The 26,079-nt window shown below is 42.9% G+C and overlaps 1 protein-coding gene across 1 annotated transcript; it reads right to left on the bottom strand.

The window, feature by feature from the left end:
• Positions 1 to 299: 299 nt before the first annotated feature.
• CLN6 (CLN6 transmembrane ER protein) lies at positions 300 to 25,711 on the bottom strand. The gene is made up of 8 exons (XM_067471381.1): positions 25,632 to 25,711; positions 17,560 to 17,691; positions 11,664 to 11,778; positions 10,102 to 10,200; positions 9,231 to 9,419; positions 8,304 to 8,359; positions 6,907 to 7,032; positions 300 to 3,548 (listed from the first exon to the last, which is right to left on the bottom strand). Exons 2-8 carry the CDS (start codon positions 17,613 to 17,615, stop codon positions 3,257 to 3,259), a joined length of 933 nt encoding a protein of 310 aa, XP_067327482.1. The 5' UTR covers positions 17,616 to 17,691; positions 25,632 to 25,711; the 3' UTR covers positions 300 to 3,256.
• Positions 25,712 to 26,079: the final 368 nt, after the last annotated feature.

Here is a 26,079-nt window from a genome sequence, read left to right as displayed (position 1 = left end):
AATAATAATAATAATAATAATAATAAATATTAATGTACAATAATTATATACCCTTTGGCTTAATAATATGTATTATTCATATAATAGAATAATAATAATAATAAAATATTAATGTATCATAATAATATACTCCTGAGCTTCATGCATCCATTTATCTTGATGCAGCATGCCCAATTCTGCTTCTACAGCCTTGCATCAAATATGGCAGTTCAACCTGCCCAAATGTCCAACTGCTTTCCATATGTGTAAAGACAACAAAGGGATTCTAGCTTTTTGAAAAAGGGGAAAATCCACATGCATAAACTGTAGTAAATGTTTATTTCTTCTGCTGATGGATTTTTCAACAGACACTTGATTTGTATTACACTCAAGATGTGTACACAACACAAGGAAAGTGATGAGTGAAAAAGGATTCAGTTGAGGAATTGCAAAATCCTCCGAAAAAGGAGACAACTGGATCTACTTGAGTTCAAGAAATATAATCCTGCACCTCCCTTAAAATGAATGTTCTCTACCTGAGTATTCAAGGGAAGGGAAAGAGGGAAAGCATAGAAACTGCATCAGAAAGGAGAAAGCATGCCGTATGGAGGAAGAGCTCGTTCCAGTGCTGTTTTCATTCTGGAATAGATCTTCTTGGGTTAACAAAGAGAAAGACATTGGCAACAGGCTGCATCTGAGAAAGTCTATTAAGTCTAGGAAAGCTTATGCTGCCAACATCTTTGTCTCGGTTGAACTCCAAAGGTGCTAGAAGATCCCTTTGCATATTATTTGAGCACCTATGCCATCTCTCTGGACTTGAATCTCTTTCTCTTGCCAAATGATCACAGAATGCTTTGACGATCACCCCAAACATGTTCCAGCACACCAAGCGTCCTTAACTAAAATGTCCATCATCCTCAGCCAGGGACAATGGGAGTTGTAGTCCATAACAAACCAGGGGGCTTTTTCAAGTTGGGGAAGGCAGCTTTGAAGAGTCCTTTCTGCAGAAGGGCTTCGAGGAGAGACGCAGGCGACGCTGAACTCTCCAAAATGGTATTTGCATAGTTTTAATTTCCCGGCGCAAAAGGAGGAGAAAGGGGAAGAGAGTGGACATGCGGAGGCTGGCATTTTCTTCAGGGATTCGAACAGACTTTGATGACCCATAGAGAAGGTGGCCATTTGTATTTTCAATTCTGCCAGAAATTATTTAAGGTTCGACAGGGCTTAATCCGCACTTCTTCTAGAACAGTATTTCTCAACCTGGGGATCTGGACCCCTTGAGGGGTTGCAAGGGGGTTTCAGAAGGGTTACCAAAGACCACCAGAAAAACATATATTTCTGGTGGTCTTAGGAATTCCTTTGGCAGAGAAGGCTGAAGGAATATTACTCTAATTTGGAGGGAGGGGGGAAGCAATGTCCTCACCCTTTTCATAGTGACACAGAGTTAACCAATTTTGGAAGACATAGTACGAAGTTCCAGAAGGTTTGACTACACATCTCTTCCCTCATCACCATAAGTCACTTTTCACAGCACCCCAAAATAACCTGGGTTATCAGTGTCATTTTCTAATTGGTTCTATCATAAAAACATGGATGTCTTCCTTCAATGTTATGATTCCAGACATTCTGGTTCATGCTTATCTATCTTTTCCAGGGCTCTAAACACTATAGAGCCCTGTCCCATATTCAACCTGGCAACTCAACTAAAGACATCCACAAACACACAATAAAAGCACACATCTGAGCCTAAGCAGCTCTGAGCAACGAGGACAAGGTCTCAAAGCCTCCCAAAATAGCCTCATAACCATACATCCCATACCTTTTGAGCACAGAGGATGGATCCTCCCACCAAAAGCCCTCCTGTGCTGTGATTGGCCAGCCTCTCAGCCAAACTCTCAGTCAAGGGGAGGGCTGTTTTTGAGACTCCAAGCAGGGAGAGCAGATATGCTCAGCGCATGGCAGCATGATGCGCATGCGCAGGCAAGGGAGAGTGTGCGAGGCTGGAGGGAGGTTCACAACATGGGGTTTCTGTGTGGGAAGTTTGACCTAATTCTATCATTGCTGGAGTTCAGAATGCTCTTTGATGGTAGGTGAACTATAAATCCCAGCAATCACTACTCCCAAATGTCAAAGTCTATTTTCTCTCAAACTCCACCAGTGTTCACATTCGGGCATATTGAGGATTTGTGCCAAGTTTGGTCCTGATCCATCATTGTTTGAGTCTGGATGTAGGTGAACTACAATTTCAAAACTCAAGGTCAATGTCCACCAGTATTTTCTGTTGGTTATGGAAGTTCTGTGTGTCAATTCCATCATTGGTGGAGTTCAGAATGCTTCTTGATTGTAGGTGAACTATAAATCCCAGCAACTATAAATTCCCAAATGACAAAATCAATCCCCCCTCAACTCCACCAGTATTCAAATTTGGATGTATTGGGTATTTGTGCCAAATTTGGTCCAGTGAATGAAAATACATTCTGCATCTCAGATATTTACATTACAAAATGACATTTATGAAGTAGCAATGAAAATAATTTTATGGTTGGGGGCCACCACAACATGAGGAATTGTATTGAGGGGTTGTGGCATTAGGAAGGTTGTGAAACACTGTTCTAGAATTAGAGAAGTGACGCACAATTCATCTTGCTCTCGCCTGGATTTCTGCCCATGTTTGCAGCCTGAATGAGGTTTGGTCCCTTTGACTTTGGCTTAGCCTCCTGCCAGTGGGTTCTGCTGCCAGCAGAGCAGATGGCTCCATTTGGAAGTGGCTTAAGAGCCTTTGGCAAGAGAAGGTTCTGCCAGCAGAACAGGACTGAACCTCACTGCCAGCAACTCCTTCATTCTTATCCAGGTTTGCACTGCATTACACTGGCTGGGTGCTTGGATGCCTTTTTTAAAAACCAAAGTGTTCGGACATCAAACTTTCCAGCAATGGAAAAGAAAACCTTAGGGTGCATCTATGCTGTAGAATGAATCCACTTTAACTGCCTTAATTCAATGCTATAGAGTCATTAGAGCTGTAGTTTGACAAGGTCTTGAGCCTTCTCTGCCAAAGAATGCGGATGCCTCACTAAACTACAAATCCCAGAATCCCACAGCATCGAGTCAGTGCAATTAGATGAGAGATGAGGTCCCTTAAAGAGGAGCTTCCCCTTTGGCTTTGGCTCAGCACTAAGATGACCGTATGACGCAAATCTAATGCACACTCTCATTTTGGCCAGGTCATTTAACCCCCCGAAAAAAGAGATGAGCATTAGATTCGGGCAAATAAGGTACATCAGACGTTCCCTGCCTTTGCAGGATGCAAAGTGCTCATGTGCAAGGTGTAGAATGCCCAGGGTTCTGGGACGTAGATGACGCCTGGGTATTTCTTCCGGAGGATCCTGTCGTTCCAGAGCCAGCCAACCCAGAGGGCGATCAGAACCAGGGTGATGATGAAGGAGTAGAAGAGGAAGCGGCCGTTGCTGTCCATGAGCAGGCCTTTGCGCTTCTGGTGCATCACCAGGGCCATCAGGGCAAAGAAGGTGAAGATGAAGAGGATGAAGATCTGCCCCTCCGTCACCAGGTACCTGCCAGGAAGGCTCACAATGTGAGAAGGCAAAGGGAAGTTGGCGCAGGGTGGATTACAATGTACACATATATGGCAAACGTTCAATGCCAAAGACACAGATATAGACAGACAGTCAGAGGCTATTTAACTTTTCTGGCCGCCAGGGGAGCTGTCGCTTTCATCGTCCATCTGTGACACTGATGAAGTACTTCCGCATTCCCTGCATGCTTTTGCTGAAGTGCTTTACTGGAGTCTTTTTTATGGCTTTGTAAATTAGTTACATTAGCCTCCCCACACATAGGTGGTACCCAGGTCCGTAGCCAGGATTTCAATTCGGGAGGAGGGGGATGAGTTTGTTTCGGGGGGGGGGGGATGAGTCTGAGCAAAAGAGGGTCTACCCTAGCAAACCTTTTGTATCGTTACCCCAATACCACCATGCATATGGGATATATTGAGTATGGTGTTCAGATCATGATATGAATAAACATAACAGTTTAAAAAATGCACCAGTAAGGCCTTTTCACAGACCACCATGAGAATTGGGGGGGGGGGGGGGCTGAAGCCCCTCAAGGCCCCCCCCCCCCCCCGGCTACATGCCTGGTGGTACCTAATTTTCCTACTTCACAGATGCAACTGTCATTTGGGTTGCAAAGGTCAACAACAAGCTACACAATTGGTCAGAAACTCACTCCGACCCGGGCTGACTTCGAACTCATGACCTTTTGGTCAGAAGCTGACAATCAGACAGCTGCGCACTCTCATTATGCGCACTCTCATTAATGCAGCTGACAGTCAGACACCTGCGCCACAGTCCCGGTGCAATGGGAGAGAGGCTGCAGGAGTTTGGTACTCATGCCTCGCCAATTCAATCCCTCACATGTAACGACAACATGTAACAACATGGAACTCCCGGTGGCGCAATGGGTTAAACCCCTGTGCTGGCAGGACTGAAGACTGACAAGTCAGAGGTTTGAATCTGGGGAGAGTGCGAATGAGCTCCCTCTGTCAGTTCCAGCTCCCCATGTGGGGACATGAGAGAAGCCTCCCACAAGGATGGTAAAATATCCAGGTGTCCCCTGGGCAATGTCCTTGCAGACGGTCAATTCTCTCACACCACAAGTGACAACAACAACAACAACAACACTATGTAACATGATTTTTGTTCCTGGGTTATAAATTATTATTATTATTATTATTATTATTATTATTATTAACTTTATTTGTACCCCGATAGCATCTCCCGAAGGACTCGATGCGACTTACAAAGGCCAAGGCCTCAAACACAACATAACAATACAAACCTAAAGCAAATTAAAAACAATTAAAGCAATATTAAAACAACAAAACAACAAGCAATAAACAATACACCAAAACACAATAAAACTGGGCCGGGCCAGAGTGAAGGGTACAGGAATTAAAAGTGCTGATGTGACAGGTGATATGTAAGGATTATAGGGCAAGTGCAGTGTGCGGCAATCTTAGTTCTAATAAAGTGCTCCTGGGACTTGGTATTGGAGATTTCCTATTCTGGGAAGGCACATCGGAACAGCCAGGTCTTTAAGTTCTTTCTAAAGACTGCCAATGTAGGGGCCTGTCTAAGATCTTTGTGGAGGGTGTTCCAGAGTCGGGGGGCCACCACAGAATGTCATTTCCTAATTGCTTTTCTCATAAAAACATGGAGAAAGTTTATTAAACATAAGGTAAAGGGAAAGGTTTCCCCTGACATTGAGTCTAGTCGTGTCCAACTCGGGGGGTTGATGCTCATCTCAATTTCTAAGCTGAAGAGCTGGCGTTGTCCGTAGATGCCTCCAAGGTCATGTGGCCAGCATGAATGCATGGAGCACTGTTACCTTCTTATTGGAGTGGTACCTATTGATCTACTGATATTTGCATGTTTTCGAACTGCTAGCTTGGCAGAAACTGGGCCTATCAGTGGGAGCTCACCCCACTCTCCGGATTCAAACCATCAACCTTTCAGTCAACAAGTTCAGCAGCTCAGCGGTTTAACCTGCTTGTTACACAGAATTATTATTATTATTATTATTATTATTATTATTATTGAAGGTATTATCCACCTCTCCCTGGAGCCCAAGGCAGGGCACAGCACAATCAAAGACATCTTTAATAGTATGACTATAAAAGCCCATAAAAGTATGGTTTTATGCCCTGCCTTATGGATGTGCATGCTCCCATTTTCCCTCTCTCTCTAATGGGAATCTTTTTGGCCTTTGAGATGCTTCGAGTTTTTGTTGTCTTTGCTGCTACAGAATAGCACAGCTACCTTCCTCCACATTGTAGGTTTGACTAGTGTGGATTTGATTATCATGTATTTCAGGGAATTTCCAGGTCCTCCTATGCGATACTTTGGTAAACTTCCACTGGAGGGTGACTATCACAGTGCAGTACAAAACCTGGAGAAAATATCTGTCCAGGAATCTCTAGGACTTTCAGTTTGGTTCTGAGCTCAATGTTTGGCAGGAAATTGGCCATAAAGCCATGTTGGAAGACTTAGAAAATCCTAATAAGGTGTTCTCTCAGAGCTAATAACAATAATAATAATAATAATAATAATAATAATAATAATTTATTAATATAATAATTATGGGCGACAAGAAGCTCTGGCATGGGCTGGTCCATGAGGTCACGGAGAATTGGAAAGACTGAACGAATGTACAATAATAATAATAATAATAATAATAAGACCTTGGCCTGCACTTAAAAACAATCGGCGCTAACAAGATTACCATCTGCCAGCTGCAAAAGGCCACCTTACTGGAATCTGCATGCATTATTCACTGATACATCACACAGTCCTAGACACTTGGGAAGTGTCCGATGTGTGATCCAATACAACAGCCAGCAGAGTGTCTGCTGTGGACGCATCTTGTTGTTTTTCAAATAATAATAATAATAATAATAATAATAATAATTCATAGGGTTGCTGTCAGTTTTCTGGGCTGTCTGGCCATGTTCCAAAAGTGTTCTCTCCTGATATTTCACCCGCATCTATGGCAGGTCCTCACAACTTCTGAGGATGCCTGTGATAGATGCAGGTGAAATGTCAGGAGAGAATGCTTCTGGAACATGGCCAGACAGCCCAGAAAACTCACAACAAGCCAGTGATTCCAGCCATGAAAGCCTTCGACAACATATTAATTCAAGGTTTTTGTACAACAAATCACAATCAAACACAGTTTGCAACCAGGCAGAATGCAACAAAGCATCTATTTACTCATCCAAAGCAAGCAACTTGCTTTAATTTATGGTGGATTCTATTTTGTGAGTGTGTGTGGTACACATATAGCATAAATACATACAGAAATGCACAACAGATGCCCCTCTTCCCATCCCTCTCAATAGCCACTTGGCTCACTTACCAGTAATAGAGGCTACTGGGCCCAATGAGGAGAATGGCTGCCAATGGGATTCTTTGCTGTTCCTCTTTGCAAGGAATAAAGCAGCCGGAGAAATAGATGCAGAGGATGAGAAAGAAGGGGATGTACCTGTGAATGGGAAATATGGTGTATTTATTTTATTGACTGTATTCACTTGCTCTGTTGCTCCAAAGGCTCTAGGAAAGATCAATTGAACCCAGAAAACCCGCTCTGGGTTTTAGTCTGAACTTTAAAGGAGATCTCCAATATATTGGGCCTAATTTGGGGTTCAGAATGATGGGCCTCTCCTTTGAAGTTCAAACTAAAACAGAGAATGGACACAGTTCTTGAAGAAAGGGGGAAAGCTTGCCAGAAATGAGTTCTAATCTTCAAATGAAAGTTTGATCCACTCAAATTAGGAAGTCTTTTGAAAGTCCCTGGGGGTAAGAGCTAGCTGAAAATGTATCTCGGCCCCAAGCCAGCAGAAACATATTGCGAAATATATCACTGTGAATTAAAGCATACATGCTGTGTAAAACATAAAATAGTTCCCAAAAAGTATACAATCCCATTTGGCACAAAACACAAATATGATCTGAAATGCCTTGTATTAGAACATTAGGAGAACCACCATGGAATATGACAATATTGTTTGGATACTAGTTGTGCAAAAGCTTGGGTGATTCTGCTGTAATGATGGAATCCTGATCGGAGAGAAGACATGATATATAGAAACTATCAAATCCACCGGCAGTTTTGATGTCAGCCGACATACTAAGAGTATTACTGAACATCATGATAAAAGGTGATATTCATTATGTGTATAATAATAATAATAATAATAATAATAATAATAATAATAATTTTATTTCTTACCCTGCCTTTTCTCGTGGCTCAAGGTAGATTACAGAATAATTAAAACATATAAACATTAAAAAAATTCCACAAATACACATATTAAAAAGTATTTCTATATGTGTGTGTGTGTGTGTGTGCCATGAAACAATAACTTTTTGTGCATTTTTCTCTGCTTGTTTTTTTATGAGCTTTTCTGGGGGAAAGGTGAAAGAAACTGGTTTTGCGTAGTCTTGTTTCAGCTTGTCCAAGGCTTTAGGTATACTTGTATATTTTAAATGGTATGCTAATGCTTTTATGTTAAGCCACTTTGAGTCTCCCTTGGGAGAGAGAAAGCAGGGTATAATAATAATAATATTAATAATAATAATAATAATAATAACCATCATCTTCATCATCATCACTATACTTTTCAGCCTGTTTACCGGATCCTTACTGTTTCGAACAGTTGGGAGCTAAGGCAGGCAGAGAAGCAACTGACAAATACTTCTAACAGCTCAATAGGCTAAAAATAGTGGGGCAAAGCATGGGGAAAAAAACCTTACCACATTGAGTGCCCAAGATATTCATCATAATAGTACAGCAGTTCAAAGGAGTCGATCTGGGAAGGAACAAAAAGAGATAAATGAGAAGAAGCAGCTATTGGTGGCTTCCCTTCCATTCCAGGTTTTGGCTCATCTGACTTCTATGCATGGTGTTTTGTTGAGGAGCAGGATTCAGTACCTCAGAGAGCTCCGTTAAAACTTGGAGTGGATTCACAACCCCTTTAAAGCATGCAAGGGCAAACTCTGGCCCTCCAGGTGTTATGGACTTCCACAATTCCTAACAACCCACTGGATATCCATTCCTGGTTTTGGCTCACCTGACCACTATCCATGGTGCTGAATGTGGTTAGGAGCATGCTTCAGCACCTCGGAGAGCTCCGTTAAAACTTGAGGTGGATTCACAACCCCTTTAAAGCATGCATGGGCAAACTCTGGCCCTCCAAGTGTTATGGACTTCAACTTCCACAATTCCTAACAACCCACTGGATATCCATTCCTGGTTTTGGCTCACCTGACCACTATCCATGGTGCTGGATGTGTTTAGGAGCAGGCTTCAGCACCTTGGAGAGCTCCGTTAAAACTTGGAGTTGATTCACAACCCTTTTAAATCATGCATGGGCAAACTCTGGCCCTTCAGGTGTTTTCGACTTCAATAACCCACAATTCATAACAGCCTACCGGCTATCCATTCTAGGTTTGGGCTTATCTGACTTCTATCCATGGTGCTGAGTGTGTTTTGGAGCAGGCTTCAGCACCTTGGAGAGCTACATTAAAATCTGGAGTGGATTCACAACCTTTTAAAAGCAGGCATGGGCTTTAGGAATTGTGGGAGTTGAAGTCCAAAACAGCTGGAGGGCCGGAGCTTGCCCAAGCCTGCTTTAAAATCTGGATTAAAACCCGGAGTGGATTCAACTTCATGCTCCTTACCAGGGTCTCTGGCTTGAGGTTCTGGATGATGGGGTTCTCTCGGACTGAGAGGTGGAGCTGGTAGCCGCTGAAGATCAGCCGGTGGTTGACGGAGTCGCCCACCAAGTGGATGCTGGCGCCCATGACAAAGGTGATGATGCAGATGTACACCATGGACCGGGGAAGGGTCTTGGGGGAGCGCTCGATCAGCTGCAAAATGGGGAGAGCAACAGGGCTTTGCAGAGATGCAAGGAAACTCTTCATCCTCTCCCACAATTCCCCCATGAAGACTGGGAGATTAAATCTCTTCCTGGACCAAAATCCATTTTCAGGTTCCTAATAACTGCCCTGAATATTTCTGAACCAGAGCAAGGCCATTATAGCAGAGGTGTCAAGTTCATTTCTGTGGAAGGATAAATCCCCCTTACAGTTGTCTGTAAAAGGATCGTGGAATTCATAGGTATAGAGTCCATGGATATGATAACACTATGTAACACAATTTTTAAAAAATTCTGTTCATTGCAAAATGAAGAAAAATAATACTTTAGTGCACAGCCCTGAAGTCCACTTCCCCCAAAACCATAACTTTAATCCTCTCTTCTTGCAGTACAATGGGAATTGTAATTCAAGAGAGCAAACCAAGGCTCTCTAGCAGAACATCTTAAGTACTTAATGACACCACAAATCCCAAAAGTGTAACCAAACTGATACAACTGGTATTGTACGGATGCGCTCAGAAAGGGCCTTGCAAATGCATGCTCTGCTCTCCAATTCCCTTGTGTTGTTTTTCAGGAGAAAAACTCTTGAAAAAAAATGGAATACAAGTACGATGATTTTATCCTATTCTCCAAACAGGAATTGTGGGAGGCAATGACCCTTCACAGATGTTTACCTTCAGGAGAATAAAGGGTGTGATGACATTGTAGGCCATGTGGAAATAGTCTCCGGCACTCGGCTTATTCAGTGGAAACCATTCCAGGGGAAGCACGATCTGGAAGGAAGGCAGAAAGAGGAAGGTGGATGAGTCCCATCCCAAACTAAGCAGAGGATTTTCTTTTATGCTGGAGGTTTGGTCCCTTTCAACAGCGATTAATGCAAACCTAGGGCTGGTGCCATGTCCCAAGTGGGAAAGGCAAATAAATCTCTAATGGGGAGGGAAGGGAGCTTCCTAAGGGAGGATCAGCAGGCCTAGGAGGCTAAGCAGCTTAGGCACTCCTTGGCAGGGATGGCAACTTACAGCAGATGGTGCCTTTGAATGGGAGAATGGATACTTGCTCAGTATTTCATTTGGAATATCCAGATTTCAAAGAATCCTAGAGTTGGGAGGGATCCCAAAGGCCACCCAGTCCACCCCTTTTGCCATAACAGATAGAGAGAAACCTAGAGTTGGAAGAAGCCCCAAAGACCATCCAGTTCAACCCCTTTCTTCCAGGAAAGAAAAGCACAATCAAAGCCCTCCTGACAGATGGTCATTCAACCTAATATAAATTAGTGGGTTCATTGAGAAATAGGGCTATAGAATCAAAGACTCCTAGTTAGAAGGGCTCCAAATGCCACCCTGTCCAACCCCCTTTTGCCATAATAAATATAAATAGATAGAGACATGGGTAGATAGAATCGAGAGTTGGAAGGGGCCCCAAAGGCCATCCAGTCCAACCCCCTTTTGCCATAATAGATATAGACAGATAGACAGGCAGACAGATAGAATTCTAGAGTTGGAAGGTGCTCCAAAAGCCATCCAATCTAATCCTTTTGCCGTAATGGATGGATAGATAGAATCTTAGAATTGGAAGGGGTCCCAAGGCCATCCAGTCCAACCCCCTTCTTCCAGAAAAGAAAAGCACAATCAAAGCCATTCCGACAGATGGCCATCCAGCATGATATAAATTAGTGAGTTAATGGAGAAATAGGGCAATAGAATCAAAGACTCCTAGAGCTGGAAGGGACCCCAAAGGCCATCCAGTTCAACCCCATTCTGCTAGAAGGAAGATACAATTCAAGTCTTCCCAACCCACACAACCTCATAGACATTAGTGGGTTCATGGAGAAATAATTGTAGAATCATAGACAATTAAGAGTTAGAAGGGACCCCAAAGACCATCCAGTACAACTCCATTCTGCCAGGCAGAAAAGCATAATCAAAGCCCTCATGACAGATGGCCATCCAGCCTCTCTTTCCAAACCTTCAAAGAAGGGCTCCAAAGCAGCATATTTCACTACCAAACCGCTATTACCACCAGGAGGTTCTTCTTAGCATTTAGGGGAAATCTCTCTTCCTGCCATTTGACTCCGTGGCTCCATTGTGTTGTGGTGGAAAACAAGTCTTGCCCCCTTCCTCCTCAATGAGCCATCCTTTCCAATATTTAAACCTGGTTCTCCATGTCCCCTTCTTCTCGGTTCATTTTCTCAAAGCTAACGCTGTCCCCCAAACATGATAAAAACTGTGGGACTCACCATGGCGATGGGCCGGCCAAAATCCAGGACCCAGTTCTGCAGCGTGAAATAGAACCACAGGTCGAAGTGGAAGCGGGGGGCTTTGCAGGGGCCATCCTCCGCGCCTGCCCCATGCCTGTGGGAGGAAAGAGAGAGGCCAAAATGACCCACTGGGTCTAACCAGACCCTAACCAATGGGGCATCTACACAGCTTAGCAGAGCTTTCCAAACTTTTCATGTTGGTGACACATCATTGTAGACAACGCCTCCTTTTGCAACATGGCAATTCAATTTTACTAGGAAAATGGAAGTTAAACCAATCCCTTATTAGAGTTTCATTATTGTGTGTGTATGTGTGTATGTATGTACATATATCGTGTGTGTGTGTGCGCGCGTGCGTGTGTGTGTGTGTGTGTATATATATATATATATACATACACACACACACACACACACAAGCCGTCCCCTGCCACACATTGCTGTGGCCCCGTATGTGTATTGTGTGTGTATCTATGTGTAAATATATGGTTTTGCACATGCATTGCAATGTATTTTTTATTTTTTGGTTTTTTAATTCCCTTCTGCTGTGCTTTTCAGTGTTTTTATGAGTGATGGTCACTCATTGGCCTGATAGGTGTCTTGTGTCCAAATTTGGTGTCAATTCATCCAGTGGTTTTTGAGTTATGTTAATCCCACAAATGAACATTACATACACACACACACAAGCTGTCCCCTGCCACACGTTGCTGGGGCCCTGTCTGTGTATATGTGTTTTGTGTGTGTATATTTTTGTGTATGTGTGTATATATGCGTGTTTGCATATATATGTGATTTTGCGAATGTGTTTTAATGGGGTTTTTTTTGCTTTTTAAATATCTTCTGTGTTTTTCAGTGTTTTATGAGTGATGGTCATTCGTTGGTCTGATAGGTGTATTGTGTCCAAATGTGGTGTCGATCTGTCCAATGGTTTTTGAGTTATGTTAATCCCACAAACGAACATTACATTTATATATATATGTATATGTATGTATGTGTGTGTGTGTATATATATATATACATACACACACACACACACAGACAGATAGACAGTCAGACAGATAGATCTACATGTATACACACACACACACATATATATTTGGCTGGAGTTACAGTTTAAAAAGGTCCCTGTTCCAACTTACATACAAATTCAGCTTAAGAACAAACCTACAGAATCTTGTTTGTAACTTGGGGACAGCCATAATATAATATAATATAATATAATATAATATGATATGATATGATATGATATGATATGATATGATATGATATATGATATAATATTTACTGTATAAAAGAGGTTTGGTTCCCCCCCCTCCCCCTTGACGATTCTTATGCCCTACAGTTGATTCCTATGTCGTTTCCTCTAGAGCTGCTCCATCACAAACATCATTATCAACACATTTTGTAAATGAGACACTTTATCCATTTTAGTGTTAATTACTGCAAGGCAATCAACAGATTGTGCAAATTATAATCGTTTTAACAGTCCCTACACTTGAACAGCACCAGCACTCTGCTTCTGTAGGGATTGAACCTCTCCAGAGGTTTTAAAACAAAAACTGGATGACCATCTGTCGGAGTGATTTAATTCTATCTTCCTGCCTAATCGGGGGTCGGACTGGATGCCCTTTGGAGTCCTGACTCTAGGACATTTTATAGCCCTATTTCTCCACGAGCCTGCTAATGTTTATGAGGCTGGATGGCCATCTGCCAAGGGTGCTTTGATTGTGCTTTTCCTGCCATGGCAGCTTAAGTGGGGTCAGACTGCATTCATACTACAGTGTGGACGCACGTCAAGACATTCAAGCACAAAACTCCAAAACAAGAAGCCACTTTCTCATACTAGACATGCTTCTTTTTAATGTGCATTTATACTCCGCTGCTTTTTTTCCGCTCTGCAAAAAGGCAGCTTGTAATAAAACCAATGCAATGCAACGTTGAAATAGCAAGGGGGAAGAATTTGGGGTAGTCCTCGATAAACTAGAAATCTCAGAGAAAATGGAATTATGGGACTATGATGAGTGTGTGGTGCAGGAAGGGCCCTTGAGCAATGCCACAAGTCAGAAAGAACACAAATGGGTCATACAATTTGTATTTTCTCAAGCCACGAGGAGAGGCGGGTAAGAAAAAAAAGTATTAATATTACTATTATTATTGTAAGAAATAGTGGTCTCAAAGTCCTCTATATTCTGATTATTGTTATTATTATTATTATTACTACGAGCCCACGAGGACCTTGAGATCATCTGGGGAGGCCCTTCTCTCGGTCCCGCCTGCCTCACAGGCACGCCTGGCGGGGACAAGAGAGCGGGCCTTCTCGGTGGTGGCCCCCCGGCTGTGGAACTCCCTCCCTGCTGAAATTGGACAGGCGCCCTCCCTTATGGCCTTTCGTAAGGGCCTGAAAACATGGCTTTTCGAGATGGCCTTCAACTGAGTGCTATGTTATTGGAAATGACGACCGGAATGGACTACGACTATGAGATTGATTATGACCCCATGATAAGACGAAGCGGATTTTTAGTATAATTAGATGTTATGTATTAGTAAGATGTTGTTTTGTTGTCTTGACTTATTGTAAACTGTTTTTCTATGTTTTGTACACCGCCACGAGTCGCCCTAGGGCTGAGAGCGGCGGTTAATAAGTGCAAGTAATAAATAAATAAATAAATAAATAAATAAATAAATATTATTTAAGAAAAAATAGTCCCAAAGTTCTCTATGCTCTGATTGTGGTTTGTTGTTGTTGTTGTTGTTGTTGTTATTATTATTATTATTATTAGGAACAGTGGTCCCAAAGTCCTCTACGTTCTTGTTTATTATAATTATAATTATTATTACTATTATTATTATTTTAAGGAACACTGATCCTAAAGACTTCTATGCTCTGTTTGTGGTTTTGTTGTTGTTATCATCATCATCATCATCATCATCATCATCATCATCATCATCATCATTAAGGAACAGTGGTCCCAAAGTCCTCTATGTTCTTGTTTTTATTATTATTATTATTATTATTATTATTATTACTTCTACTACTATTATTATTATTATTTTAAGGAACACTGATCCTAAAGTCTTCTGTGCTCTCATTGTGGTATGTTGTTGTTGTTGTTATATATTTTAAGGAACAGTGTTCTCAAAGTCCTCTATATTCTGATTAATAATAATAATAATAATATATTTTAAGGTCCTCTATTTTCATGTTTCATATAATAATAATATATTTTAAAGTCCTCTATTTTCATGTTGTTGTTGTTGTTATGGCTTTGCAGTTTCAAATCCTGGCTGGTTGCTGCCTGGGGATAATAATAATATTATAATAATAAACTTTATTTATAACTCGCCACCATCTCCCCGATGGGGACTCGGAGCGGCTTACATGAGGCCAAGCCCAAATAAAAATCACAATAAAGAAAAAACACAAACCGAAAATGCAAACAATAACAATAACATCATATTAACATAAAACATATGCATACATAACAATGTAAAAAAATCAATAAATACAGACGCAATAATAATGGGCGGGCTACATGTAATGATTAAAAGACAGACTGATTAAAACTAATTAAAACTCGAGCGAGATAAAAGAAGAAGCAGGTAATTTGCAGAGGAGAGCTCATTATAGGAGAGGGGTTGTGGAAGCAGGCTTTCCCACGAGGGGGGGAGGAATACTCCAATGATAGAACTTAAGGCTGAGGAATCGTGTGCACTTATATACCTACTCATCAAAAGCGCAGCAGAAGAGGGGGATCCTTTTTTGGGAGGTGTTAGCGTGCCCTGATTGATTCTTGTCTGGAATTCCCCTGCTTTTTGAGAGTTGCTCTTTATTTAATGTCCTGATTTTGGAATTTTTAAATATTGGTAGCCAGTTTTTTTTTTTTTCATTTTCATAGTTTCCTCCTTTCTGTTGAAATTGTCCACCTGCTTGTGGATTTCAATGGCTTCCCTGTGCAGTCTGACGTGGTGGTTGTTTGAGACAGTAAATAAAGAGCAACATTAAAAAAGGGGGAATTGCAGACAAGAATCAATCAGGGCCAGCTAACACTTCACTACAAAGGAGTCCCCCAGGCAGCAACCAGTCAGGCTTTGAAGCTGTAAGGCCATTCAATGCTAATTAAGGTGGCCAATTGCAGCGTTCACACTTGCCTCCAACAGACAAGAATTATTTCTCCCACCCTGGACATCATTCCACAGATATATAAATCTCAGTTGTCTGGTTTCTAACAGACCCCTCAACCTCTGAGGATGCCTGCCACAGATGTGGGAGAAACATCAGGAGAAAATGCTTCTGAAACATGGCCATACAGCCTGGAAAATTCACAGCAATCCAGTGATTTCGGCCATGAAAGCCTTCGAAAACAAATTATTATTATTATTATTATTATTATTATTATTATTATTTGAAATGTATGTTGTTGTTTTGTTGTTGTTGTTGCTATTATTATTATTTTAAGGAACAGCGATCCCAAAGTCCTCTATGTTCTTGTTTATTATTATTACTATTATTATTTTAAGGAACACTGATCCTAAAGTCTTCTATGCCCTGATTGTGGTTTGTTGTTGTTGTTGTTGTTATTTTAAGGAACAGTGGTCCCGAAGTCCTCTATGTTCTTGTTTATTATTACTATTATTACTATTACTAGTATTATTATTTAAAGGAACACTGATCCTAAAGTCTTCTATGCTCTGATTGTAGTTTATTGTTGTTGCTGTTTTTTGTTATTATTATTATTTTAAGGAACAGTGGTCCCAAAGTCTTGTTTATTGTTGATGTTATTATTATTACTATTTCTATTATTATTATTTTAAGGAACACTGATCCTAAAGTCTTCTATGCTCTGATTGTAGTTTATTGTTGTTTTTGTTCTTATTATTATTTTAAGGAACAGTGGTCCCAAAGTCTTGTTTATTATTGATGTTATTATTATTACTATTACTATTATTATTATTTAAAGGAACACTGATCCTAAAGTCTTCTATGCTCTGATTGTGGTTTGTTGTTGTTGTTGTTGTTATTTTAAGGAACAGTGGTCCCAAAGTCCTCTATGTTCTTGTTTATTATTACTATTATTACTATTACTAGTATTATTATTTAAAGGAACACTGATCCTAAAGTCTTCTATGCCCTGATTGTAGTTTATTGTTGTTGCTGTTGTGGTGGTTCTTATTATTATTTTAAGGATCAGTGGTCTCAAAGTCTTGTTTATTATTGATGTTATTATTATTACTATTTCTATTATTATTATTTTAAGGAACACTGATCCTAAAGTCTTCTATGCTCTGATTGTAGTTTATTGTTGTTGCTGTTGTTACTATTATTATTTTAAGGATCAGTGGTCTCAAAGTCTTGTTTATTGTTGATGTTATTATTATTACTATTACTATTATTATTATTATTATTATTTTAAGGAACACTGATCCTAAAGTCTTCTATGCTCTGTAGTTTATTGTTGCTGCTATTATTATTATTATTATTATTATTATTATTATTATTATTTAAAGGAACACTGATCCTAAAGTCTTCTATGCTCTGATTGTGGTTTGTTGTTGTTGTTATTGTCCTTCTTGCAATGCAGACCAAGACCTTGCTTTGCATCAATGAGGGGAGATATTGCTATTTGCTGCCCCACAATAACATGCACTTGAGCTGCCCCGTGGCATCCTGGGAGTTGTAGTTTTTGCACCACTGAACCGAAACAAGGCTTGCAAAACCCATAGGGTTCCAAAGCATGGAGCCAGGGGGATTCCAAACTGCACTGAGAGGCATCTCCATGCCCTTGCCTTCCTCTGGATGCATCTCAAGCCTCCTCTGCACGCTGGCCTATCTCTCCCAATTGCTATGGGACTACAAAACCCATCCTCCGGAGGGACTCACCTGCTGCCCTGGAATGACCCCGCCGCCGTCCGCCGCCGCACCGAGGAGCCCTGCATCGCAGCTTGCTTAGAGGGGCTTTCCCGCGGCGAAAGCGCTTCTGGAGCGGGTCTGCATGCTCCCAGGGCTCCGAATCTGGAGCAGGAGGAGGAGGAGGAGGAAGGCGCACGGGAAGAGCCTCCCTCTGCTTTGCAACCTCTGCAAGCCCCGCCCCCTCCTGCCCCCAAAGGAAAAGGCAGCGCTCTGCACATGCTCCGGGGAAGCCCTTCCCCACCAGCCTCTTGGTTTGGAAAGTTTGCAGGGAGCATCCCAAACTGCGTGTCGCCCGGAAAATGCTTCCCCCTTTCAAAAGAAACCCCAAAGGCAATGCCAAGGAGTGGAAACGAGGAATGGAAGACCCTCCCTTGCAGGGAGTCACAATCAAAGCCCCCCCAACAGATGGCCACCCAGCCTCAGTTCAAAATCCTTCAAAGAAGGACTCTCCACTGGGTTCCCAAGCAGTATGGACTTCACTAGAGTTGGAAGGGAGCCCCCAAAGGGCATCTAGTCTGCCCCCCTTGCAGTCAAGCAGGAAGACACAGTCAAAGCCCCCACAACAGATGGTCACCCAGCCTCAGTTCAAAAACCTTTAGAGAAGAAGAGTCCACTGGGCTTCCGAGAATCTATACTTCACTAGAGTTGGAAGGGAACCCCGAAGGGCATCTAGTCTGCCCCTCTTGCAGTCAAGCAGGAAGACGCAGTCAAAGCCCTCCCAACAGACAGCCATCTGGCCACAGATCAAAAACCTCCATAGAAGTCTTCACTGGGCTCCCAGGAAATTTATAGTTCACTAGATGGGACCCTCAAAGGGCATCTAGTCTACCCCCCCTTGTAGTCAAGGAGGAAGACACAATCAAAGCCCTCCCAACAGACAGCCATCCAGTCACAGTTCAAAAATCTCCAGAAAAGGAGACTCCACTGAGCTCCCAGGCAATCTATATTTCAGTATAGTAGAGTTAGAAGGGACCCCCAAAGGGCATCTAGTCCACCCCCTTGCAGTCAAGCAGGAAGATATAATCAAAGCCCTCCCAACAGACAGCCATCCAGCCATAGTTCAAAAACCTCCAGAGAAGGAGGCTCCACTGGGCTCCCAGGCAGTTTATACTGCACTAGAGTTAGAAGGGACCCCCAAAGAGCATCTACTCCACCCCCCTTGCAGTCAAGCAGGAAGACACAATCAAAGCCCCCACAACAGATGGTCACCCAGCCTCAGTTCAAAAACCTTTAGAGAAGAAGAGTCCACTGGGCTTCCGAGAATCTATACTTCACTAGAGATGGAAGGGAACCCCTCTTGCAGTCAAGCAGGAAGACGCAGTCAAAGCTCTCCCAACAGACGGCCATATGGCAACAGTTCAATAACCTCCATAGAAGAAGGCTTTACTGGGCTCCCAGGAAATTTATAGTTCACTAGACGGGACCCTCAAAGGGCATCTAGTCCAACCCCCTTGCAGTCAAGCAGGAAGACACAGTCAAAGCTCTCCCAACAGACGGCCATCGGGCAACAGTTCAATAACCTCCATAGAAAAAGGCTTCACTGGCATCCCCGCAATTTATAGTTCACTAGACGGGACCCTCAAAGGGCATCTAGTCCAACCCCCTTGCAGTCAAGCAGGAAGACACAGTCAAAGCTCTCCCAATAGACGGCCATCTGGCCACAGTTCAAAACCCTTCAGAGAAGGGGACTCCACTGGGTTCCCAGGCAGTATAAACTTCACTAGAGTTAGAAGTGACCCCCAAAGAGCATCTACTCTGCCCCCCTTGCAGTCAAGCAGGAAGACACAGTCAAAGCCTTTCCAACAGATAGCCATCTGGCCACAGTTCAAAACCCTTCAAAGAAGGAGGCTCCACTGGGCTCCCAGACAGTCTATACTTCACTAGAGTTGGAAGGGAACCCCAAAGGACATCTAGCCCACCCCCCTTGCAGTCAAGTAGGAAGACACAGTCAAAGCTCTCCCAATAGACGGTCATTTGGCCTCAGTTCAAAAACCTCCAGAGAAGGAGGCTCCGCTGGGCTCCCAAGCAATCTATACTTCACTAGAGTTAGGACCCTCAAAGGGCATCTAGTCCAATCCCCTTCAGCCAGGCAGTGAGACACAGTTAAAGTCCTCCCAACAGATGGCTATTCAGCCTTGGATCAAAACCCCTGGGCTCCTAGGTAGTCTATACTTCACCAGAGTTGGTAGGGACCCCCGAAGGGCATCTAGTCTGACCCCTTGCAGCCAGGCAGGGAGACACAGTCAAAGCCCTCCCAACAGACGGCCATCCAGACTCAGTTCAAAGACCTCCAGAGAAGGAGACTCCACTGGAGTCCCAGGCAGTCTACGTTTCACTAGAGTGGGAAGGGTCTCTTTTGAAACACTTCATCATTCTTTGCATGTTTGCTCCAAATATGATAATATATGGATGAAATACAGGAATTCCAATCTTTGAAGTGTTTTGGACTCCATTGAAGTTCAAAACACCTTTGAGGATCAAAGTTTGGGAATCACTCGATAGTCCTTGCAGCATCCCCTCAAGTTTGCTCTGACTTATAGCAAGCCTATCATGGAGTTTTCTTGGCCAGATTTGGAGTGCGTCTAGACTGTTGAATGAATGCAATTTGCTACCACTTTCACTGCCATGGCTCAGTACTATGGAATGCTGGGAGTTGTAGTCTTGTGAGGCATCAAGAGCAATTCATTATTTGGCCATTATTTAGGATCAACACTCCCCACTTAGCCGAGTACAGGGTGAAAATGTTCTCTTTGCAATGTAGGCATCGATTGGGAAGAGATCCATTGGTGACTGAGAACGAAAGAAATCCATCTACACTTGAAGAGGAGTCCCTCTCTGCCAGTATCATCCAGGAATGGAGAAAGTATCTTTGAGTCTGGGCTTAAGATTGCCTCTCCCTCCCCGTCTCACAGGCCAGATGTCCAAAGCGGATCAGAACAGAGATGGCTGCACAGCAGCACAGCTGTGCTTTGCCGGGATCAAGTCTTTGGCTGGCTTTCGTTTCCGTTAATCTTCTGATGGGAGCAAACATTGCTTCTGCAATCAACTATGGAACTGGGAGAGATATAGAAAGGTTTTGAACTGCTTCAGGGAAGCAGATCCAGAGAAGTCTATTCTGCCTTGGTCAGACCACACCTGGAATCACACTGGGTCCAATTCTGGTCACCACAATTGAAGGGAGATGTTGACTCTAAGATGGAATGTGTCCAGAGGAGGGTGACTAAAATGAACAAGAGTCTGTAGAACAAGCCCTATGAGGAGCGGCTTAAAGAGCTGGGCATGTTTAGCCTGCAGAAGAGAAGGCTGAGAGGAGACATGATAGCCATGTATAAATATGTGAGGGGAAATCATAAGGAGAAGGCTAGTTGTCTAGTGCCCTGGAGACTAGGACGTGGAACAATGGTTTCAAATTACAGGAATGAAGATTCCACCTGAACATAAGGAAGAACTTCTTGACTGTAAGGAGAGCTGTTCAGCAGTGGAACTCTCTGCCCCAGAATGTGGTGGAGGTGCCTTCTTTGGAGGCTTTTAAACAGAGGCTGGATGGCCATCTGTTAGGGGTGCTTTGAATGCAATTTTCCTGCTTCTTAGCAGAATGGGGTTGGACTGGATGGCCCACGGGGTCTCTTGCAACTCAATGATTCTATGATTCTATGCTTGCATCTTGCTCATAGTGGCCTTAGATAAAGGCCACTATGAGGAGCGGCTTAAAGAGCTGGGCATAGGGCTTGTTCTACAGACTCTTGCTCCTCATAGGGCTTGTTCTACAGACTCTTGTTCATTTTAGTCACCCTCTCAGCCTTGGAGGAGAGCCTTCTGTGCAGAAATTCCAGCCAAGAAAATCCTTGGATATAAACCACCCTAAGTCTTGACTTGATTTGAAGATGAATGCCAATGACAGCAATCATTTAGCTAGCTCCGTTATAGAAATCAGACTGCAACCCGGAGTGGATTTAGTGTCTCCAGAGGACATGGAAACCACTCGACACCATGGTTGAACCTTGGACAGCAACCAACCCTTCTGGATTCAGTTTGGGATCCTTGAGCTTTGGTTCAGATGAAACCCAGAGAGGGTTGCACTCAAAACCGCACTATGTAATGCTTGGATTTGCTCACACGAAGCCATCATGCAAAAAAAAAAAACACAAAAACAAACAACCCCCCCCCCCCCCCCCAAAAAAAACACCACTCCACAGTTGTAGGCAGCCTGAATTGGGATTGAAAGGGACATTTGGGGATTCACAGGGAAGCCAGTAATCTCTTCCGATCATGAACACAAGTGGTAAATCCTCTGTGTGCAACCTCTTGGCCTGCGATGGGGAACATTGATTTGATGCCGGGGAATGTCTGCTCATAGATTATTACAATAAAATAATCCCTCCCTGGGAGATTAGGCAGAGAAGGGGGTGAGGAAGAGAGGCAGAAAGCTGTCTGGGAGAGAAGAGAAAATATGCAAAAATTGTGTGTGTTTTGGGTATATCGCATTTGCCTAAAGCTCCTATGGAGTTTGGGGCAAAAACTAAACTACACTTCCTTTGAAAAGTGATGCTGGAGAAGAGACATACATACTAAAGACAACCCAAAAAGAGAAAGCAATAGCTTCAAGAGCAGATCAGGTCTGAATTCATCCTAAAAGTTAGAGAACTGAAAGGAGATTGTTGTATTTTGGGACAGATGATGTGATCAATTGGGAAAAGACAATATTGATTGTTAAGTTGTTGTTCGTTCGTTCAATCATTTCTGACTCTTCGTGACTTCATGGACTAGTCCACGTCGTCACCACCCCCAGCTCCTTTAATGTCAATCCAGTCACTTCAAGGATGCCATCCATCCATCTTGCCCTTGGTCGGCCCCTCTTCCTTTTTCCTTCCATTTCCCCCAGAATAATTGTCTTCTCTAAGCTTTCCTTTCTTCTCATCTTGGCCTCTACTATTCTTCCTTCCAATGAGCAGTCAGGCTTTATTTCTTGAAGTATGGACTGGTTGGATCTTCTCGCTGTCCAAGACACTCTCGGCACTTTCCTCCAACACTACAGTTCAAAAGCATCTATCTTCCTTCGCTCAGCCTTCCCTATGGTCCAGCTCTCACATTCATAGGTGACTATGGGGAATACAATTGCTTTAACTATGCAGATCGTTGTTGCCAGTGTGATGTCTTTATTGTCAGTGTGATTGTTAAAGTAGGAGGAAAAGAGGAAGGTGGCATTTTATATGTAGCTGGATGGGATCCAGACTGAATTTGCAAGACCGAAGTAGAAGTGTTAGTTATTGTACTCTTGGAAGTCTTTGAAGTTTCTCCTCTATAGAGTTGCCTTAAAGTAAAAAACAGTGACAACAACAATTATATTATTGAAGGCTTTCATGGCCGGAATCAGTGGGGTGTTGTGTGGTTTATAACAACAACAACAATAACAACAACACTGAAATACTGCTTTTAGTTTGTCCAAGGAGGGCAAATTGCAGCCCCACAGTAAACTGCGCTCTTTTCCATCCCTTGTCTTTTCTCTCTTCTGTGCGCACTTGGAAAGAGCCGCATACGGCACATTGAGGGCCTGCTGCTGCATAATGGATGATCAGCCCCTCTGCAGTTTCCACCTGGGACGGCAGCTCCAGTTGCATGGACTCCAGATTAACTATTCATAGGGTTGTCACTGAAACCCAAGCGAAACAATGGCGCCGTCTCAGCTTGGGGTCCAATGAGCCAGATCCAGTTACTGTCCCTGCCAGCTGGCTTCAGCAGATGACAATAGTTTGGGGTCTGTATTCAAGGCCCCTGGAACCTGAGATGGAAGACAGAAAGAGTGGGCATGTGGCGAAAGGGATGCTGCCTCTGTATCTGGTGAATAAAGGCTGATGCTTTTGGAAGGAGGCATCATCAACCCCTTCAGATGTCAAAAGCCCTTTCTCTTGCAGTCTCAAAGAGTAGGGAAAGCCAACCAGTTCATGGCAGGATTTACCTCTCAATGGCTGGTTCAATATTGACGCCAAAAAGGGCTACATGACGCCCCAATATGAGATGGGTAACACTGACCAACACATATTTTGGTGCCTCACATGTGAGCCCTGTTTCTGGGTCTATTTGAACTGGTTCCAAAAATGGCGCCTGTTCTCATCAGCTCTAGTTTTTGAGATACAGAACATAATGCCGTCTTAACAGTCGCCAACTGCAGACCATGACAATCATATCCTGAAAACCAGAGCTGATGCAGTCTATCCGGTGCCATTTTCTGAATGGAAGCCCCAAAGAACCCAACGAACAGACCTAAAACACTGAGGCACTATTGGGGGGGGGGGGGTATGTAATCCCATGTGATAGGTATTTTTCACACCCCACAACTATCACACTTGGATACCACTTCAACTGCCATCCTATGGAATCCTATGGAACACAGTTTTGGGGCATATTTAGAACTAGCCGTCCCCTGCCACGCATTGCTGTGGCCCAGTCTATGAATATGTGCTTTGTGTGTATATATTTGTGTATATGTGTGTTTGTGTGTGTGTGTGTGTGTGTGTGTGTATATATATATATATATATATATATAGTTTTGCACATGTATTGTAATGTTTTTGTTTTTGCTTTTTAAGTCTCTTCTGCTGTGTTTTTCAGTGTTTTTATGAGTGATGGTCACTTGTTGGCCTGATGAGTATTGTGTCCAAATTTGGTGTCAATTCATCCAGTGGATTTTGAGTTATATTAATCCCACAAACTACATTACATTTTTATTTATATAGATTATCTTCCAGAAGCTCCTTACACTACAAATTTCCAGACTTCATAAAATGGCATGAAAGCATATAATATGAAAGAGACCCTAGATTTCAGTTCCATATAGAAGGATTTTGAATCTTAAAGAGTTTTTTCCTCACTTTTTGAATTTGCTTTCTTTTTTGCAAGATCCACCAGCCAAAGCCAGGAGCAAATACTGCCTTGAAGGACTAGGGTGATCTAAACCCCCTTTTTTTGGAACCAGAAACTCCTTGATTGTTCTATTTCAAAGGCTCACTGCCAGCCCCAAACTCTCTCGGACATTCTAGTCTTAAAAGGCAAGTGATTCAAGCTTTGTCCCAGGCCTAACAAAATGCATTTCAACAAGGACAAATGTAAGATACTACACTTAGGCAGGAAAAAATGAAATGCAAAGATACAGAATGGGTGGTGCATGGCTCAACAACAATACATGAGAAAAAGATCTTGGACTCTTTGTGTACAACAAGTTGAACATGAGCAAACAATGTGATGCTGCTGGAAAAAAAATCCAATGTGATTCTAAGTTGCATTAGTAGGCGTCTAGATTCTCCAGAAAAGGATCGCCGCCTTGTCGTGGCACTGGACCTTGAGCACCTCAATGACGAGCGAAACCGTGAAGGGCCACCCAAGATGGGATGGTCATGGCAGAGAGGTCAGACCAAGCATGATTCCTGGGGAAGGCAATGGCAAACCACTCCAGTATTCTTGCCAAGAAAACGATATGGACCAGTACAACCAGAGAAATGTCGGTATGCCAGTGGAAGATGGGACTCCCAGGTCAGAAGGTGGTCAAAATTGTCAGAAGATCCAACCAGTCCATACTTCAGGAAATAAAGCCCGACTGCTTATTGGAGGGAAGGATAGTAGAGGCAAAGAGGAGACAGGAAAGCTTAGAGAAGACAATGATGCTGGAGAAAATGGAAGGAAAAAGGAAGAGGGGCCGACCAAGGGCACGATGGATGGATGGCATCCTTGAAGTGACTGGATTGACCTTGAAGGAGCTGGGGTGGGGACGGCCGACAGGGAGCTCTAGCGTGGGCTGGTCCATGAGGTCACAAAGAGTTGGAAACGACTGAACGAATGAACAACAACAACAAGTGTCTAGGTTGAGGGAAGTCATGGTGTCTCTCTATTCAGTTTTGGTTATTTATTTATTTACTGCATTTATATACCGTCCCTCTCAGCCCACAGGTGACTTGGGACGGTTACAATTTCAATACAATAAAACAATCGAATAATAAAACCATAACAGAATCAATAAAATCAATAAAAACATGGTTAAATCTCTTTACCTGGAAAACTGTGTCCAATTCTGGCCAAAGCAATTGAAAAGAGATATTAACTCTAAGGTGTCCAGAAGAGGGTAACTTAAAGGATCCTGGAGACAATTAATTCCTATCTTAGAGCTGGATCTATTTAGCCTGCAGAAGAAAAGGTTGGGAGAAGACATGGGAGCCATGTATACATGTCTGAAAGGGTGTCATAAGGAAGAGGGAGCAGGCTTGTTTTCTGGTGCCCTGGAAACTAGGACTGGGAACCATGGGTTCAAATGATAGGAAAGGAGATTCCACCTAAACATGAGGAAGAACTTCCTGATGAGTTCCTGTTCAACAGTGGAACTCTCTGCCTCGGAGTCTGATTGAAGCTTTTTCTTTGGAGACTTTTAAACAGGCTGGATGGCCATCTGTCAGGAATGCTTTGATTGTACTTTTCCTGCATAATGGCAGAGGGGGGTTGCCC

This window comes from Anolis sagrei, chromosome 9 (assembly GCF_037176765.1).
Source record: "Anolis sagrei isolate rAnoSag1 chromosome 9, rAnoSag1.mat, whole genome shotgun sequence".
NCBI lineage: Eukaryota > Metazoa > Chordata > Lepidosauria > Squamata > Dactyloidae > Anolis > Anolis sagrei.
The sequence above is the reverse complement of the archived record's forward strand: the minus strand, read 5'-3'. Positions and strand labels throughout refer to the sequence as shown.

Coding starts and splice junctions, on each gene's coding strand:
- CLN6 (XM_067471381.1), bottom strand. CDS start 17,615: ATGCAGGGCTCCTCGGTGCGGCGGCGGACGGCGGCGGGGTCATTCCAG. Junction 8,360..9,230: donor ACCTCAAGCCAGAGACCCTG/GTAAGGAGCATG, acceptor GTTCCTTCCCAG/ATCGACTCCTTTGAACTGCT. Junction 3,549..6,906: donor CCCAGTAGCCTCTATTACTG/GTAAGTGAGCCA, acceptor CCTTCCTGGCAG/GTACCTGGTGACGGAGGGGC.